The 17,453-nt window shown below is 36.5% G+C and overlaps 1 protein-coding gene across 10 annotated transcripts in view; it reads right to left on the bottom strand.

Annotated features, from left to right (window-relative positions):
- Positions 1-17,453, bottom strand: part of IDE (insulin degrading enzyme) — a 123,841-nt gene that overhangs the window by 73,403 nt on the left and 32,985 nt on the right. For all 10 annotated transcript variants that reach the window (XM_033404888.2, XM_033404890.2, XM_033404887.2 and 7 more), the window contains 3 exons: positions 12,631-12,815; positions 11,067-11,274; positions 7,886-8,055 (listed from right to left, as the gene is read on the bottom strand). In XM_033404888.2, coding sequence (XP_033260779.2) covers positions 7,886-8,055; positions 11,067-11,274; positions 12,631-12,815 — 563 coding nt within the window. The remainder of the gene's footprint in view (positions 1-7,885; positions 8,056-11,066; positions 11,275-12,630; positions 12,816-17,453) is intronic.

Genomic DNA, 17,453 nt, shown 5'->3' on the forward strand with positions numbered 1-17,453 from the left:
CAACTCAATATTTTGAAAACTGGTAAATAAAGGGAATGAATCAAACATTTGTCTTGCCTTTCCTATAATAATTGTACCACTGGGTAGGCAAACGTAGAAAGAGATTTTCTTTTTATAGTAGTATTCAAGCAAATCAATAGGAGAAAAAACAGTAGAATCAGAGAGATGACGCATCGAGGATGGTTGCAACATCATAAACAGAAAACTAGACATCATATGCCCCTGATGGAAGAACACATCACCACCTATGAAGCCCTCCCCCCAAAAAGACAAACATGAATCTGATCAAGCCTCTATACCCAACTGCCAATTTGTGGAAATACAGAAGACAGAGGAATATGTTAAACTACACTGTTGGGAATGCAATCAGCAAAAGCTAGGCTGTGAAAAGCTCTACACAATAAATATCCTGATTCTTCAATAAATAAATTCCAGGGGGTCAAAGGGAGGGAGCAGAGGAGAGAGATGAAGAATGAACCTGTAGACTAAAAATTTAAAAGACACATTAATCACTAACATTTGACACTTATGTGGATCTTTATTCAAATAAACCTTTAAAAATTATGACTTTTACGAGACAACTAGAAATTTGAACACTACCTGCACAGTTGATGATATTAATGATAATGGTACTTTTACCATGTTTTTTAAAAGTCATTATCTTTAGAGACATATATTGAAATATATGTGAGTGAAATGATATGATGTCTGGGATCTTTTCAAAATAATACGAGGGCATGACTGGGAATGCAGATCAGACAGGACTGGCCAGGGGCAAAGTGATGTATACACAGGGTTCGTTACAGTATTTTGTCTACTTTCGTACATTTTAAATTCTTCAGTTAAGAAGAGGAAGGCATGGAGGGAGGAAAGGGAGAAAAAAGTAAATGACTAACTTTTATTGGGGTCTAATTTTTTGTGTCATTATCATCATCCCAGGGTCAAGAGATGTTCAACTACCTTCTGGTTCATATTTCACAATATTTTTTTTGGTCCTAATCCATTTTCCTACTCCTTCCTACAAAAGCATCCCTTATTATGGCGAATAACAGCCAAGGGCTCACTCCTTGGTCTTTGCTTCTTGTCATGGTTTGGGGGGTCAACCTAACATTATCACAAAGAACATAGGCTTAAGAGTTCAGACTGATTTGATATTGAATTCCATAACCTACACAGACACTTCTGCTACCACCCTCCCTCTCTCCCTCCTCCCTGTATTCCCCACAAGGCTATGAAACTTTGGTCTAATTATTCTGTCAGTATTAGTTTTGGCATCTGTCAAATGGGATGATGAAAATTTCAGTATCACGGTTAAAGTTAAGTGAAATCATATTAGGTAAAACACCTACCCAGTGTGTGGCACTTAATACTCATACAATAAATATTGTTCCTTTCCTTCTTGAGTGGCTCTTCCTCTACTTAAGAAAATCCTACCCAACCTTCAGGAAAATTCAATTTGCATCTCCTCTGAGATCCTGGAGTATTTAATTCTAGGCAAACCTAAAGCAGGTAGAACAGTAGTTAAAAGCACCAGACCTGGCTCCAGCATTCAAAAAGCTGAATGACCCTAAGCAATTTAATTACCTTCTCTGAAGTCTTAGTTCACTCATCTATAAGACAGAAATAATAAGAGCACGTACCTAGTGGGGATATTGTGAGAACTGAGTTAAATAATCCAGGCAAAGTGCTTAGTACAGCACTCAGTAAAAATTAGCAAGGAGGAAAAAAGACAGAAGAGATTATGATCCTGGAAAATCAAATCTGAGATTATACTCCAGTGAAATCCTGGGTTTGACTCGCCTCTCCGACTAAACCAGAAACATCTTCAGTGCAAAGACATTGATTATACTTTTGCATTTTCTAATGCACTTTACATGTAGAGGACCTTTAAAAAATTACTTGTCAACTGAGAGAGAAAGAGAGAGAATCTGAGCGCACTTATGACACCCTATTCAGATTCTTATGATCCTGTGGTATGTGCTACAAAACATAGCCGTCACGTGACAATTAAGAAAGAAAAACATCACCCATATCTAAATACAGCTCCACCCTCTATTTCCAGGCACTCTCCCACTTTGCCTTTCATTCTATCAAGGAGTGCCTGTTTTGTTTCCCTCACCCACATCCTGACTTCCTTCTTTTATTTCCTTCTCAGCTGACTAAACCCAGTTGCTCCCACAGTGTCTGTGGGGTTATGATTAGAGAAACAGATCACTAATGAATAACCAGAACTAAGCTTTCCCTTTCCTGTTCCAAACTACTTTTAAAAATTCAAGTGCTTCTGCTTTTATTCCATGGAGATGCAGAGAAAAAAATCTTTTAAAGGCAACAGGGCAGAGAAAAGACATATAATTTATCAGGAACTATGGACCTAAAACTAAAGGCATATGTGAGTGATAAATGAAGGGGCAAAGGGAATGTGGTCACCAACCACTGGTTCACCCTAAAAACAGAACAGGAGAACAACACTTCTCTAATAACACTGCCCAACAGTCAGTTCATCAAACCCACTGACTCTTCAAGCAGCCCTGGCTGCCTCTCACGACTTCATGGCAAAGACCTTTTCAAAGTTTTGCTGTCTTTCACAGCTACTGATCCTCTATTATATTGTTATTACGGAGGCTACTATCATTTACTGAGCACCTCTATGGCCAGACTTTTTGCTAACCACTTCACATGCACAACCTCTTTTAATCCTCACACCAACCTGACATGGGAGGAAACTGAGGCTTACAGAAGCTAAGAAACTGGCCCAGAGTCTCTCTCAGCCATTCAGTGGTACAGCAAAGATGCAACCTCAGCACAGCCCACCTTCAGAGGACAAAACTTTACATCACGTAGGAATATGCTAGTGGGAGGTGGGATTCCTGGCTGAAGTCTGAGGCTAGGAGGATCACACATGGAGTCAATGAAGACATGTGTGTGGAGACAGATTTAGCACATAATATCTACAAAAATGACTTTCAAACAAAGTAAATGACTCAAAACAGCCTTTGCCTATTTCTCTAGTGAGCTGTTTTATCTTTTACTTATTTACTTATAGAAGTTCATATCTGCTATATGCTTTGCAAATATCTTCACTGGGTATGTGCTTGTCTTTTGTTTTTGTGTTTCTATTGAACAGAAATGTTAAGTTTTAATGAAGTCAAATTTATCTTTAAATCTATGGCTTATCTTTACCTCTAAAAATATGGTTTGTGCTGTGTGTGCTTGAGAACGCTTTTCCTATCTTAAGATTTTTAAAAATTCTCGTATATTTTCTTCTAAAAGTTGTATAAAGTTTTCTTTCTATAATTAGGTCCAGTCAACCTGGAATTTATTTTTGTGCATGGTGTGAGATGAGATCTAATTTTATTTATTTCTACATAGATAATTGCCACTACACCAGTTATTGAAAGGTCCATCCTTTACCTACTCATTTGTAATGTACCTCTGTCTTATGTCAAGTTTCCATACACTTGTGGATATGCTTCTAGGGTCTACAATCTATTCTACTGTTATCTTCAGGTATCCTTGCACGAGTTCCACTACTGTAACAACTAAAATTTTGATATCTGGTAGAAGTAGTGCCTTCTTTGTTGTTCTTCAAAATTATCTTAGCTCTTCTTGGCCCTTTACTCTTTCTTATTAATTTTATAATCAGATTATAAGATTATAAAATAAAAACTTCTAGGGCTTTCAAATGGCACTACACTGAATTTAGATAAATTAGGGGTGAAATAACTGTGTAATGTTGAGTTTACCCATTCACGGACATGGTTTATCTTCCTGTTTACTCAAGCTTTTTTTTTTTTAATTTATATTATTTATTTATTTTTGGCTGCATTGGGTCTTTGTTGCTGTGTGTGGGCTTTTCTCTAGTTGTGGTGAGCGGGGGCTACTCTTTGTTGTGGTGCATGGGCTTCTCATTGCAGTGGCTTCTCTTGTTGTGGAGCACGGGCTCTAGGCACGCAGGCTTCAGTTGTTGTGGCACGTGGGCTCAGTAGCTGTGGCTCGCGGGCTCTAGAATGCAGGCTCAGTAGTTGTGGCACATGGGCTTAGTTGCTCCATGGCATGTGGGATGCTCCTGGACGAGGGCTCGAACCTGTGTCCCCTGCATTGGCAGGCAGATTCTTAACCACTGCACCACCAGGGAAGCCCTACTCAGGCATTCTTTTATATCCATTATATATTTCTTGCTCTTCTGTTAGAGTTGTTTCTAAATACCTTATAGATATTTTTATATTGTAAATGAAATAATTTTTCCTGTAGCATTTTTCTAATTGATTACTACTGATACAAGAATGCAATGTTAGTGTTTCTCTTCTTTTGGCAACGCTGGTGAATAATCTTATTTTTAATGACTGATCTGAAGAGTTCTTGAATTTTTTATGCAATCATATGGAAATAAGGAAAGTTTCCTTTTGCTTCCTTTCAACCTCTTACTTATCACGTTTTTTTCCCTTAACTTCCTGTAATGACTAGTACCTACAGCACAACTGAACAAAAAACTGATTAGAGGGTATTCTTGTTTTGTTTTTGCCTTTCAACAGAAATCCCTTTGAAACGTCAGAATTAATCATGATGTCTGCCATAGGTTGTTATCAACTTGAGAGTTTTTTGTTGTTTTGTTCATGAATGAGTGCTTTTTTGTTGTTTTGTTCATGAAGGAGTTTTATCAAATGCTTTTCCTGGGTCTATCACTGCCTATGAAATGACTGCCTATCACTCTGAATTACTTAAACTGTAGGTTGGGACCCACTCGATTGTGCTGAAATAAATTTAATGTATTGGCAGACCAGAATTCTTTTTAAAAGAAACAGAATATAACAGAGGGTACCAGACTACATCTGAAAATATAAGAAAGATATTGTTTGGTAAAACTCTTGTTTCAGTTGCTTACACAAACACACATACATGTGCTCTGAGTAAAATATGCTTCTTACTGTGGGTTATATAAAGAAAAAGTACTGTTAAGGACTAACATTTTATTGTAAGGTTTTCTTAAAAATACAGAACACAATGCTTGGTTTTTGTTCATTTAAAAATACCCAGCTTTTCCTGATAGTAAATAATAATAATATTATTAAAATAATATTTTAAATATTAATGTTAAAATAATAAATCATAATCCCTTGATGGACAAAATGGCCCACATTCACAGAAACATCTGAAGTTACTAAAAAATAATAGAAGTAAATTAAGTATGAATTTCTGACAAGGATTCTTCTGCAAGAATAACTTTTGCAAAATTTTATACATGTGTAATTTCTAAGGTAAGGGTATACAGCTTTCATCATACTTTCAAACTTGTCTGTGACCTTAACAATCGACAGAACCTCTACTCCAAAAAGTTCAATGTTAGTTTATATTTCTAAACTCAGTAGGTAACTTGGTATTTGCATTACTTATATCACATTTTCTGTACTTTTGTACTGAGTCTGGCTAACTCACCTCTTAGCTGTTTATATTACCTCATATTTTGCTAACTGCCTAGCCTTGTCAGCGGTTAAAAAAGAAATATGCTCTTAAACTCCACTTCTACGTAACTGACCTCATTCAATGTTTTTCTTTGCCCATCACTCCCGAAACCTTCTTCTAGGACATTTTAAGATTGTTTCTTGTTTGTGACCAGAGGTAATACTGCTCACCTTATTCACTGGATTTATTTCTGGAAGATCTGTGGCTGCTTCCTGATTATGCTGATTGTGATTTATCACCAGTGAGACTATTTAAAAGAAGGCAACTCCCAAAGAGGAGCTCTAACACGTTCTGCACAATAGCAGCACTGTTGGTGGAGGTATCTAACCTGCCAAAGGGACCATTTAAAGGACAACACTCATTTGGATGTAGTAATTTGAAATTTGGTTTTTAAAACTCAGTCCCTCTTGATATACCACGTATGCTGATGTCCTCTACGAAAGCCACTTTCCAGATAATTAATCATTACATAGACATTTTAGAGACCACAATATCCACCTTAGCAGTGATGCTGTCACAGGGTGCCAAATATTATAAGTCTAAAGAATACAGTATCACTGCTTCTAATTACAATTTTTAAAAACTCCTATTTCTATAAAGCTATGCTAATTCCCTGGCTGCTGCTAGATACATTAGAATGGTATCCAAACTGAAAGAAAGCTGTCTTTATAGTCTTTTTTTAAAAGTTCCCCAAATTAACTTATGTAATAAGCATAAATTTTAAGTACACTAAACAATCTATTATTTTTATGCTATTTCATAATCCCCAAAGCAGTATTTTAAAATCACAGCAACCTTTTTTTTTTTTTTTTTTTTTTTTTTTTTTTGCGGTACGCGGGCCTCTTACTGTTGTGGTCTCTCCCGTTGCAGAGCACAGGCTCCGGACGCGCAGGCTCAGCGGCCATGGCTCATGGGCCTAGCCGATCCACGGCATGTGGGATCTTCCCGGACCGGGACACGAACCTGCGTCCCCTGCATCAGCAGGTGGACTCTCAACCACTGCGCCACCAGGGAAGCCCCCACAGCAACCTTTAACAATGATTACATCTTGTGAAGTGGTAATGGCAAGAGTAGATGAAGAAAAGGGCAACTTTTTGTTTTTTAAAAAAAAATACTTTTGTATCATTTAAATATTTAAATTAAATGTACTTTTTAATGAAAAACTGAATAAAGATAAAGGGTACAATTGTAAAATCAAGAATCTCTATATTTATTTTATTCTACTCCCTGTTACTCCCCACCTCTAATCTCCTACCAGGATGTTGTAGCACTTTGAGAGCAGGGACCTTGTGTGTCTTCTATAGTCATGCCCGGAGCAGACACTATGCATCTATCTACCTGTAGATAGTAGAGGTGGAGGTAATGGGAGCAGGGGGGTTCAACAAGCCTTGAAGTGAGCATTCTATTTACTCAGAATAAAGAGATCTATTATCTCCTCCCTTTGAAATGCTGGTTAATATCTACTCACAGGGACTTCCCTGGTGGTCCAATGGCTAAGACTCCAAGCTCCCAATGCAGGGGGCCCGGGTTCAATCCCCGGTCAGTGAACTAGATCCCACATGCCGCAACTAAGAGTTTGCATGCTGCAACTAAAAGATCCTGCATGCCGCAACCAAAGATCCCACATGCCACAACTAAAAGATCCCATGTGCTACAACTAAGACCTGACGCAGCCAAATAAGTATTTTTAAAAAATATCTATTCACAGCTCTAACTGCTCTGTTCCTTAAACAGTCAGACCCCTATTTGTATGGGATGGCCAGAGTAACCTCTAGAGGGCTAAATAACTGCTTAGGTCACTGTTACTACAATTTTGAGAATATCATTCCACGTATTACTTACAAAGTCCAATGCCAGAATCACTCTGTTGTACACCTGAAAATTACATAATATTGTACATCAACTACACCTCAATTTAAAAAAATATCCAATGCCAAGGGCCCAACTCCTGTTGACATCCTTCTTTTTGAACTACTAGCCAAAATGTTACTCATCTGTTAAAGGGATTATTACCACTTCATTCTTACTATTTCTAAAATCTAAATTCAATTCTATCACCTTGTTATCCAACAAACTTGCTTCATATTTGGTCACTCTTCTTCTCAATAAACTATCACCTTCTCCATGAAGCTCACATACCTAAGTTTTAACCTCTTCTTAGGTCACGAATCACATATAGGTGCCTACATAGGGACCTGACAGATAACATATGTGTAGGGGCATGGTTTAAGAAATACCAAGTAGTAACAGTGATATAACAACCATTTATCAGCTCCAGACTCTGAGTTTATGAACAACAGGGTAGGTGGGAACAAGGAGTTCTGCAATCTTCTATCCTGAACTGTAAAATACAATACTGGGCAAAGGGGCCATGGTTTAAATGAGATCAAGGAGGATGGATGCATTAGAGCCGCAGCTGACAAACCTGTTCCAAATTTGCTGAAGGGGTGTTTGGGATTCCCTGTAGCTTTTTCCAACTGAAAGAGTCTCCAAGCATCGTTCATCACATTCTTCTCATGTTCTGAATCAACTGCATTTACCTCTCTGTCTTTGCAACTCTCATCAAACAAGGGGCACAGGAAAAACTGTGCAAACCTGAGGGTAAGAAACATAATTAACAATTTGAAAGCTGTTATTTTAAGTGGCCTTTTAAAAATATGTTTAAAAAAATATGTTTGAAACTTAGATAGGAAATATGAATTCTACAGAATAAGAAAAAACTACCATTGCTACTTAGAAAAAAGGAATATAAGTTCTAAGTAACAAAAAATATAATATCATACATATGTAAATTCAGAGAACTCTACACCAGATATGTTAAATAATTAGTGAAAATATAAAAAGATTAACACCTCTGATTCTGACAATTCCCATGTGTTGTTACCACACCACCAAGCAATTCTCCGACACCAGCTGGGTGGCCTAAAATTCAACTCAATACTGGTATCATCAGATCTACAAGACTGCCCCCAACTTCAAACACCAATTGCAAGTCCAGGTTGTCACCTGGGCTTCTGACCAACTGGCTGTAGATCAGAGGTTCCCACGACCTCCTCCTCGGGTTCGATTAATTTCCTAGATCAGCTTACAGGACTCAGAGAAATGTTTTACTTACTAAATTACTGGATTTATTATAAAAGGATATGATTCAGCAACAGCCAGATGAAAGAGATGCATAAGGCAAGGTATGTGGGAAGGGTATGGAGCTTCCATGCCCTCTAGGCAGGCCACCCTCCCCAAATCTCCATGTGTTCACCAACCTGTAAGTTCTCCAAACCTCGTCAGGATTGGGTAAATCACTGATCACTGGTGACTGAAGTCAATCTCCAGCCCCTGGACTGAAAGTTCCAACCCTTAATCACAGGGCTGGCTCCCCTGGCAACCAGCCCCCAACCTCAGATTATCAAGGGACTTCCCCAAAGTCACTTCATTAAAATAACAAAAAGCAACCTTTGGCTCTCATCACTTAGGAAATTCCAAGGGTTTTAGGAGCTATGGGCCAGGACCAGGGACAAAGACCAAATATATATTTCTTCTTATAAACCACAATACAACAACAACAAAAAGTCAGGGCAGACTTATGAGACAGAAGCAATGTATTTAAGATTTACAATTCGGCATGTCTATGAAAATCCCTGTTGTATATGCCTAATTCTCCAAGAAAGGAAAAGGCAGGTGATGGTTCTTAGGCAATAAATCTTAAATTTTCAGTTTTAATTGCAATTTCACTAAGACTCAGGCATTTTAGGACACACTAAGTGACCTATTTTTAAAAGGTTCTACCTGAATATTTTTCCTTCTTATAAAGAAAAGGAAACAAACTTTAATTAGTGGAAAAAATAATGGAGTAAAAAACCTATGACACAGTAGTTTGACTAAGACATAATTATGGGCTTTTATGAAATATTAAGAGAATTTTAAAAATTTAATAAGCAGCGGTTCAACAAATAACATGGCAGGTAACTTTAACATAAGTAACCAATATGCTTTTCTTGAGGCTATTCTTTAATAGTAGTACCAAAGCTGAACTAAGATTCCTTTAGCTAATAAATTAACTTTCCTATATCAGGTTGCAATTTAAATCATGATTTCATATAGTAATAAGTCTTCTTAAGAAACTTTAGACACCATCTTATAAAAAACAACGTCCAGAATTCAGATGAAGACAAGAGAAGAGGCTCTGTCTGAATGCGACTACTACTCAGTGGGCCTAAGAGACTCCTGGGTTTATAAACATCTCAGCAACTGCACCTCATCGTCCAGCCGTCAAAAAGACTGTTACCATTACTTGATATTATTTTAAGCACATAGTGAATACAATCCCGTGCTAAGTACTTTACGCATACCAATCCAAAGGGAAACTCCATCTATCCGGAGCCTGTAATCAAAGATATATGGAAACAGATAATTCTAGACATATAACCACTTTTACCTACCTCAATTCAGGCTGGGAAAAGTGCCTAATAGCTACATACCATAGCTGGACAAGTCCACATAAAGGGTCATGATTCTGACACAGTATAATCAATATTTTTGAAAGATGCTCTATATAAGTGGTTTTTATACTCTGATCCAAGTAACAGACATCCTCCATCAAACAGAGATCTATTATATGAACATCTGCTGAAGCATTTGTAAAGCAGGAAATTAAATTCAGTGTATGATCCCAGGGAACTCATTAATGGAAGTCTTCTGGGAATACATACAAAAGATGATTACACCTCAAAGCTGCTGCCTGAAGACTGAAACATAAGCTAGAATAAATAAGAAACAGGCTACTCTGACCCAGTCCTGTATCCTGAACCCATGCCCTTGTTCTGTTAATGTTCTTTGTGCTACAGAATAAATTCAAACTATTAGGTTTGAAAAAAAATGACTATTAATATAAGTAAGCAATTAAAGCTGAGAATTACTAAAATTGTGAAGTCAAACTTCATTATAGACCCATCAAAAGGCTGCAGAATTACACCTTCTTGGTAACACAGAAAACTAAAAATTCACCACAGGAAAAATTACACTTTGAACAATGAATCAAATCACTGATATGATAAAAAATTATATACTGTTAGCTGTATAGAAAATTGACCAAGAAATTAAAATAGCCTAATGGAGCTTGCTCCAGAAAATACTTTCACAAAATGTCCCCAGGGCTGAAACAGCAGGTCAAAACATTCTGTATCCACTAAGTATCCTTGAGGATTGAGGAACTAAAGGAGAACAGAATATTTAAGTTCTAGCATTCTGGAACAGGAGATGGTTGAAAGGAGATCCATGACATCATTACAGTTTATTCTTCATCACATGCTTCATATGTAATACCAGTTAGAATGGGAAGGCCTGGTGAGAATTTTATAAGTCAATAAAATATTTTGTAGGCTTAAAGTCTGGTTTAAAGTCATGCCATTATTTTTCCTCTACCACAATGTAAATATACGACATCATTCATTATTTTCTTTTTTATAAAATCCAGAGGGGGAAAATACTGGTTAAAATATCTTTTGTTAAGCTATAAAGCTGTGAAGACATCTTTGTAAAAATATTAATTATTATTATTAACATGATAAGTGAACACAGGTGGATAATTCATAGGGTATTTTCAGCATTACCTGTCTAGGGCACCTTCTAGGTGTTCATGAGAAACATCAAAATAGTAATTGGTATGCTCTCCACTAGTAAAGGCATTTGAACTTCCTGCATGCTCACTGAGAAACTGGCTGTATTCATTTTCTTTAGGGTATTTCTTTGTTCCTAAAAATAGCATATGTTCACAAAAATGACTTAAGCCAGCAATATTTGCAGGATCTGACAAGGAACCTGAAAGAGAAGAGAAAATATACATATATAATAAATCATTTTTTTATATGTTGAAAGCTATGGAGTACAGATGAATCACAGATGATTTGGAACTTCTGTTAGCATGATAACTCCAACCACAGTCAGAGAAAGTTAAGCATAGGCTACTCTAAATGGTGCAGTTTAGATTCAAATTCAAGCCCCAGCTTTTGACATCAGTTAGTTGGTGGCCTTGGGCAGATACTTAACTCCTCTGGACATTAGCTTCCTCACACATCACGCTAAGAGGAAGAGTTGAATTCACTGTTTTAAAGAGCTAGAAACTTTCTAGCTCTTATATTTTATTGCAGGAGACAATATAGCATAGTGCTAAGAGCATAAGTTTGGGGGTTAGCAGCTCTACTAGCTGTAAAACTTTGAGCAAATATTTTGCTTCAGTCACTTTTTAAAAAAAAATTTTGTTTATTTATTTATTTTATTTATTTTTGGCTGCACTGGGTCTTTGTTGCTGGGCGCGGGCTTTCTCTAGTTGCGGTGAGTGGGGGCTACTCTTCGTTGTGGTGTGCAGGCTTCTCATTGCGGTGGCTTATCTTGTTGCGGAGCACGGGCTCTAGGCACGCGGGCTTCAGTACTTGTGGCTCGTGGGCTCTAGAGTGCAGTCTCAGTAGTTGTGGCGCACGGGCTTTGTTGCTCCGCATCATGTGTGATCTTCCCGGACCAGGTCTCAAACCCCTGTCCTCTGCATTGGCAGGCAGATTCTTAACCACTGCACCACCAGTGAAGCCCTCAGTCACTTTTTGTATACATACCTTACTTAGAGAGTTGTGCAACTACAAATTAGACGATAATTTGCAAAGCACATTGAGCTGTGCTTGGCAATAATTATTTGTTCAACTTATGATGGTTATTATCTTATTTTCCCAATTCTAAAATGCCATTGAATTAAATAAAAGCTTTTCAGAGAGGAAAAAAAGAAACTAAATGTACATATAAATAAGAAATAACTTGATTAAAGCAGCATTAAATGTGGAAGAAATGTGCACACAAGAATTTAGGAAATATGGTATTCCCTAGTATATCAAAAGTTTATAAAGTAAAGGCATTAGAACTGTCACTGTTTTAAAGGATGGGAATGAATTTCCTTGCTGCTAGGTCACCTTAGCTGGGAACCTAACAAGATACTTTTGGTAAATGTAAGGCGATTTAACTTAGACAACTGTAGATTACCAACAGCTGTACAGGACTACTGTACAAAGTAAGATACATCGAACTGGTAACTACCAGGTCTCCATTTGCACAAATATGGAGAGTTCTAATAATTGTCAACATTAGGTCGATGAAACTGAACAAAGCTTAATTCATAATTTTAAACTGTACCTATGTGTACATCAAGTGCTGCTGATGATTTATCTGTTGTGGGATCACTGATGAGAAGTACTTTGATCCCATTGGCCAGCTCTAGTCCACGGTATTCTCGCTTGTCTTCAGGAGATTTGATGATATGATTTCCTACTCTCTTGATAGCTGGATTATTCATTTTGCTGTAAGTCTTTTTTTGGAAACTGAAAAGAAATAAATTATTAATTGTTGGATTGTGCTTTTTTCTTTTAATGAACAAAGAGTAACAAGCAAAACCATATAATATATCATCAGATTAAAAAATGTGTACAATCAAGTACAACTGACATACAATATTAGTTTCCGGTGTACAGCACAGTGATTCATCACAAACTGATCACCACAATAAGTCTAGTAACCATCTGTCACCATACAAAGTTCTTAAAATATTATTGACTATATTCCCTACATCCCCATTGACTTATTTATTTTATAACTGGAAATTTATACCTCTTAATCACCTTCACCTATTTTGCCCAACCCCCCCTCCATCCTCCCCTCTAGCAACCAACAATTTTTCCTCTGTATCTATGAGTCTGTTTCTGTTTTGTTTGTTCACTTATTTCGTTTTTTAGATTCCACATATAAGTAAAATCAAACGATATTTGTCTTTCTCTGACTTATTTCACTTAGCATAATACCCCTCTAGGTCCATCCGTGCTGTTCCAAATGGCAAGATTTCATTATTTTCATGGCTGAGTAATATTCCTGTGTGTGTATATGTGTGTGTGTGTGAGGTATGGTACACAGACACACACACAGACACACAGACACACACACACTGGAATATTACTCAGCCATGAGAAATAATGAAATCTTGCTATTCGCCTTTCATCCATATCTTGGCTACTATAAATAATGCTGCAATGAACACAGGTCTGCCTGTATTTTTCAAATTAGTGTTCTCATACTTTCTGGATAAATACCCAGAAGTGGAACTGCTGGATTGTATGGTAGTCCTATTTTTAATTTTTTGAGGAAACTTCATACAATTGGTGCATTGCATGAAGTCCACCGATAATGCACAAGGATTCCCTTTTCTCCATGTCCTCGTCAACACTGAATTTGTTGTCATTTTTTTTTTCACATTTCTTTGTACCTGTCTTGTGATAATTGGCAATTGGCACTTCTTGCTTACATTGATTTGTTAATATTTCTGATTTCACGGCTTCACATCTCAATATTCAATTATAAATTCATATTCCAAAAGTTACACTAAGAAAAGATTCAGAAAGATCCAAATATGAAATGAATAATTCAAGCTTTCAATACAGAAAAAATCATGTTCACATTGGTTTTTTTTTTAATTTAAAGTAACAATGGTTCTTAATTGTTGTCTTTTTGATAACAGCCATTCTGACAGGTGTGGGGTGGTTTTGATTTGCATTTCCCTGATGTAGTGATGTTGAGCATCTGTTCATGTGTCTGCTGGCCACGTGTATGTCTTCCATGGATAAATGTATATTCATTTTTTAAATGTCCATTTTTTAAATCAGATTGTTTTTGATATTGAGTTGTGTGAGTTCTCTATATATTTTGGATATTAACCCTTTATCAAATATATCATTTGCAAATATCTTCTACCATTCAGTAGATCGTCTTTTCATTTTGTTGATGGTTTCCTTAGCTGTGCAACAGCTTTTTAGTTTGATGTAGTCCCATTTGTTTATTTTTGCCTGAGGAGATACATACAAAAAAATATTGCTAAGAATGATGTCAAAAAGCATACTGCCTATGTTTTCTTCTAGGAGTTTTATGGTTTCAGGCCTTACATTTAAGTCTTTCATCCATTTTGAGTTTATTTTTGTATATGGTATAGGAAAGTGATTCAGTTTTCCCAGCATCACTTGCTGATGAGAATATCTTTTCCCCAATGTATGGTCTTGGCTCCTCTGTTGTAAATTAATTGACCCACATGTGAGTGGGTTTATTTCTAGGCTCTCTATTCTGTCCCATTGATCTATGCATCTGTTTTTGTGCCATATAGTTTTGATTACTATAGCTTTCTAGTATAGTTTGAAATCAGGAAGCATGATAACTCCAACTTTGTTTTTCTTTCTTAAGACTACTTTGGTTATTAAGGGCCTTTTGCAGTTCCATATGAATTTTAGGATTATTTGTTCCGTTCTGTGAAAAATGTCATTAGTATTTTCATAGGGATTGCACTGAATCTGTAGATTGCTTTGGGTAATGTGTACATTTTACCAATATTAATTCTCCTATCCATAAACATAATATAATCTTTCCATTTATTTGTGTCATCTTCAATTTCTTTCATCAATGTCTTATAGTTTTCAGAGTTCAGGTCTTTCATCTCCTTGATTAAATTTATTCCTAGGTATTTTATTCTTTTTGATGCAAATGTAAATGGGATTATTTCCTTCATTTCTCCTTCTGAAAGTCTGTTATTACTATACAGAAACACAAAAGATTTCTGTATACTGATTTTGAATCCCACAGTTTCACTGAATTCATTTATTAGTTCTAACAGTTATTTTGGAGGAGTCTTTAAGGTTTTCTATATACAGTAGCATGTCATCTGAAAATAGTAATCCATTACTATGTTGAATAAAAGTGGTGAGGGTGGGCATTCTTGTCCTGTTCCTGATCTTAGAGGAATAGCGTTCAGCTTTTCACCATTGAGTATTATGTTAGTTGTGAGTCTGTCATATATGGCCTTTATTATGTTGAGGTTATATTTCTTCTATACTCACTTTGTTGACAGTTTTTTCTTTTCTTTTCTTTTCTTTTTTGCTGTACGCGGGCCTCTCACTGCTGTGGCCTCTCCCGTTGCGGAGCACAGGCTCCAGACATGCAGGCTCAGCGGCCATGGCCCACGGGCCCAGCCGCTCCGCGGCATGCGGGATCCTCCCAGACCGGGGCACGAAGCCGTGTCCCCTGCATTGGCAGGCGGACTCTCAACCACTGCGCCACCAGGGAAGCCCCTGACAGTTTTTTTCATAAATCGATGTTGAATTTTGTCAAATGGTATTTCTGCATCTGTTGGGATGATCATATGATTTTTATCCTTCGTTTTGTTAATATGATGTTTCATGTTGATTGATTTGCAGATGTGGAACCATCCTTGAATTGCTGGAACAAATCCCACTTCATTGTGGTATATGACCCTTTTAATGTATTGTTGAATTTGGTTTCCTAATATTTTGCTGAGGATTTTTGCATCTTTGTTCATCAGGAACACTGTCATGTGATTTTCTTTTTTTTTTTTTAATGGTGTCTGTATCTGGTTTTGGTATCAGGGTAACACTGCCCTTGTAGAATGATTTTTGAAGTGTTCCTTTTCCTCTTTAATTTTTTAGAATAGTTTGAGAAAGACAGATTGATATTAAGTCTTTTTTAAATGTTTGGTAGAGTTCACCTGTGAAGCTGTGTGGTTCTGGACTTTTGTTTGGAACTTTTTGATTACTGATTCAATTTCATTACTAGTTATCTGTCCAGATTTTCTGTTTCTTCGTGATTCAGTCTCAGAAGATTGTATGTTTCTAGGAATTTATCCATTTCTTCTAGGTTGTCCAATTTTTTGGCAAGTAATTGTTTATCACAGACTCTTATGATCCTTTGCATTTCTGTGGTATCAGCTGTAACTTCTCTTTCATTTGTTTTTATTTATTTGGGTCCTCTCTTTATGAGTTTGGCTAAAGGTTTATCAATTTTGTTTATCTCTTCAAAGAATCAGCTTTTAGTTTCATTGTATTTTCTATTGTTCTTTAATCTCTATTTCATTTATTTCTGCTCTGATATTTTTTATTTCCTTCCTTCTACTAACTTTGGGCTCTATTTGTTCTTCTTTTTCTAGTTCCTTTAGGTGTAAGGTTAGATTATTTATTTGAGATTTTTGTTTCCTGAAGTAGGCCTGGATCGCTATAAACTTCTTTCTTGAAACTGCTTTTGCTGTGTTCCACTGATTTTGGAACACTGTATTTCCATTTTCATTTGTCTCAAGGTATTTTGTGATTTCCTCTTTGCTTTCTTCACGGGCCCACTGGTTGCTTAGCATCATGTTGTTTAGCCTCCATGTGTTTGTGTTTTTTCCATTTTTCTTGTAACTGATTTCTATTTTCATACCATTGTGGTCCAAAAAGATGCTTATTTAATATAATTTCAGTGTTCTTAAATTTTCTGACTTGTTTTGTGGCTCAGATGTGATCTATCTGGGAGAATGTTCCATGTGCACTGGAAAAGAAGGTATATTCTGCTAGTTTGGGGTGAAATGTTCTGTAGATATCTATTGAGTCCACTTGATATAATGTGTCATTTAAGGCCAATGTTTCCTTATTGATTTTCTCTCTGAATGATCTATCCATTGATGTAAGTGAGGCTTTAAAGTCCCCTACTATTATTGTATTACTGTCAATATCTCACTTTACATCTATTAATATTTGGTTTATGTATTTAGGTGCTCCTGAGTTGGGTGCACATTTACAAGTGTTATTATCTTCTTGTTGGATTGATCCCTTTATCATTATGTAATGCCTTTTTGTGTCTTCCGTGACAGTCTTTGTTTCAAAGTCTATTTTGTCTGATGTAAATATTGCTAACCCAGCTTTCCTTTCATTTCTATTTGCATAAAATACCTTTTTCCATCCCTTCACTTTCAGTCTGTGTGTATCTTTAAATCTGAAGTGAGTCTCTTACAGGCAGCATATAAATGGGTCTTTTTTTAATCCATTCAGCCACCCTATGTCTTTTGATTGGAGCATTTAGTTCACTTACATTTAATTACTTACAGGGATATACCTATTGCTATTTTTTTAATTGTTTTATGGTTGTTTTTACAATTC

This window comes from Orcinus orca, chromosome 14 (assembly GCF_937001465.1).
Source record: "Orcinus orca chromosome 14, mOrcOrc1.1, whole genome shotgun sequence".
NCBI lineage: Eukaryota > Metazoa > Chordata > Mammalia > Artiodactyla > Delphinidae > Orcinus > Orcinus orca.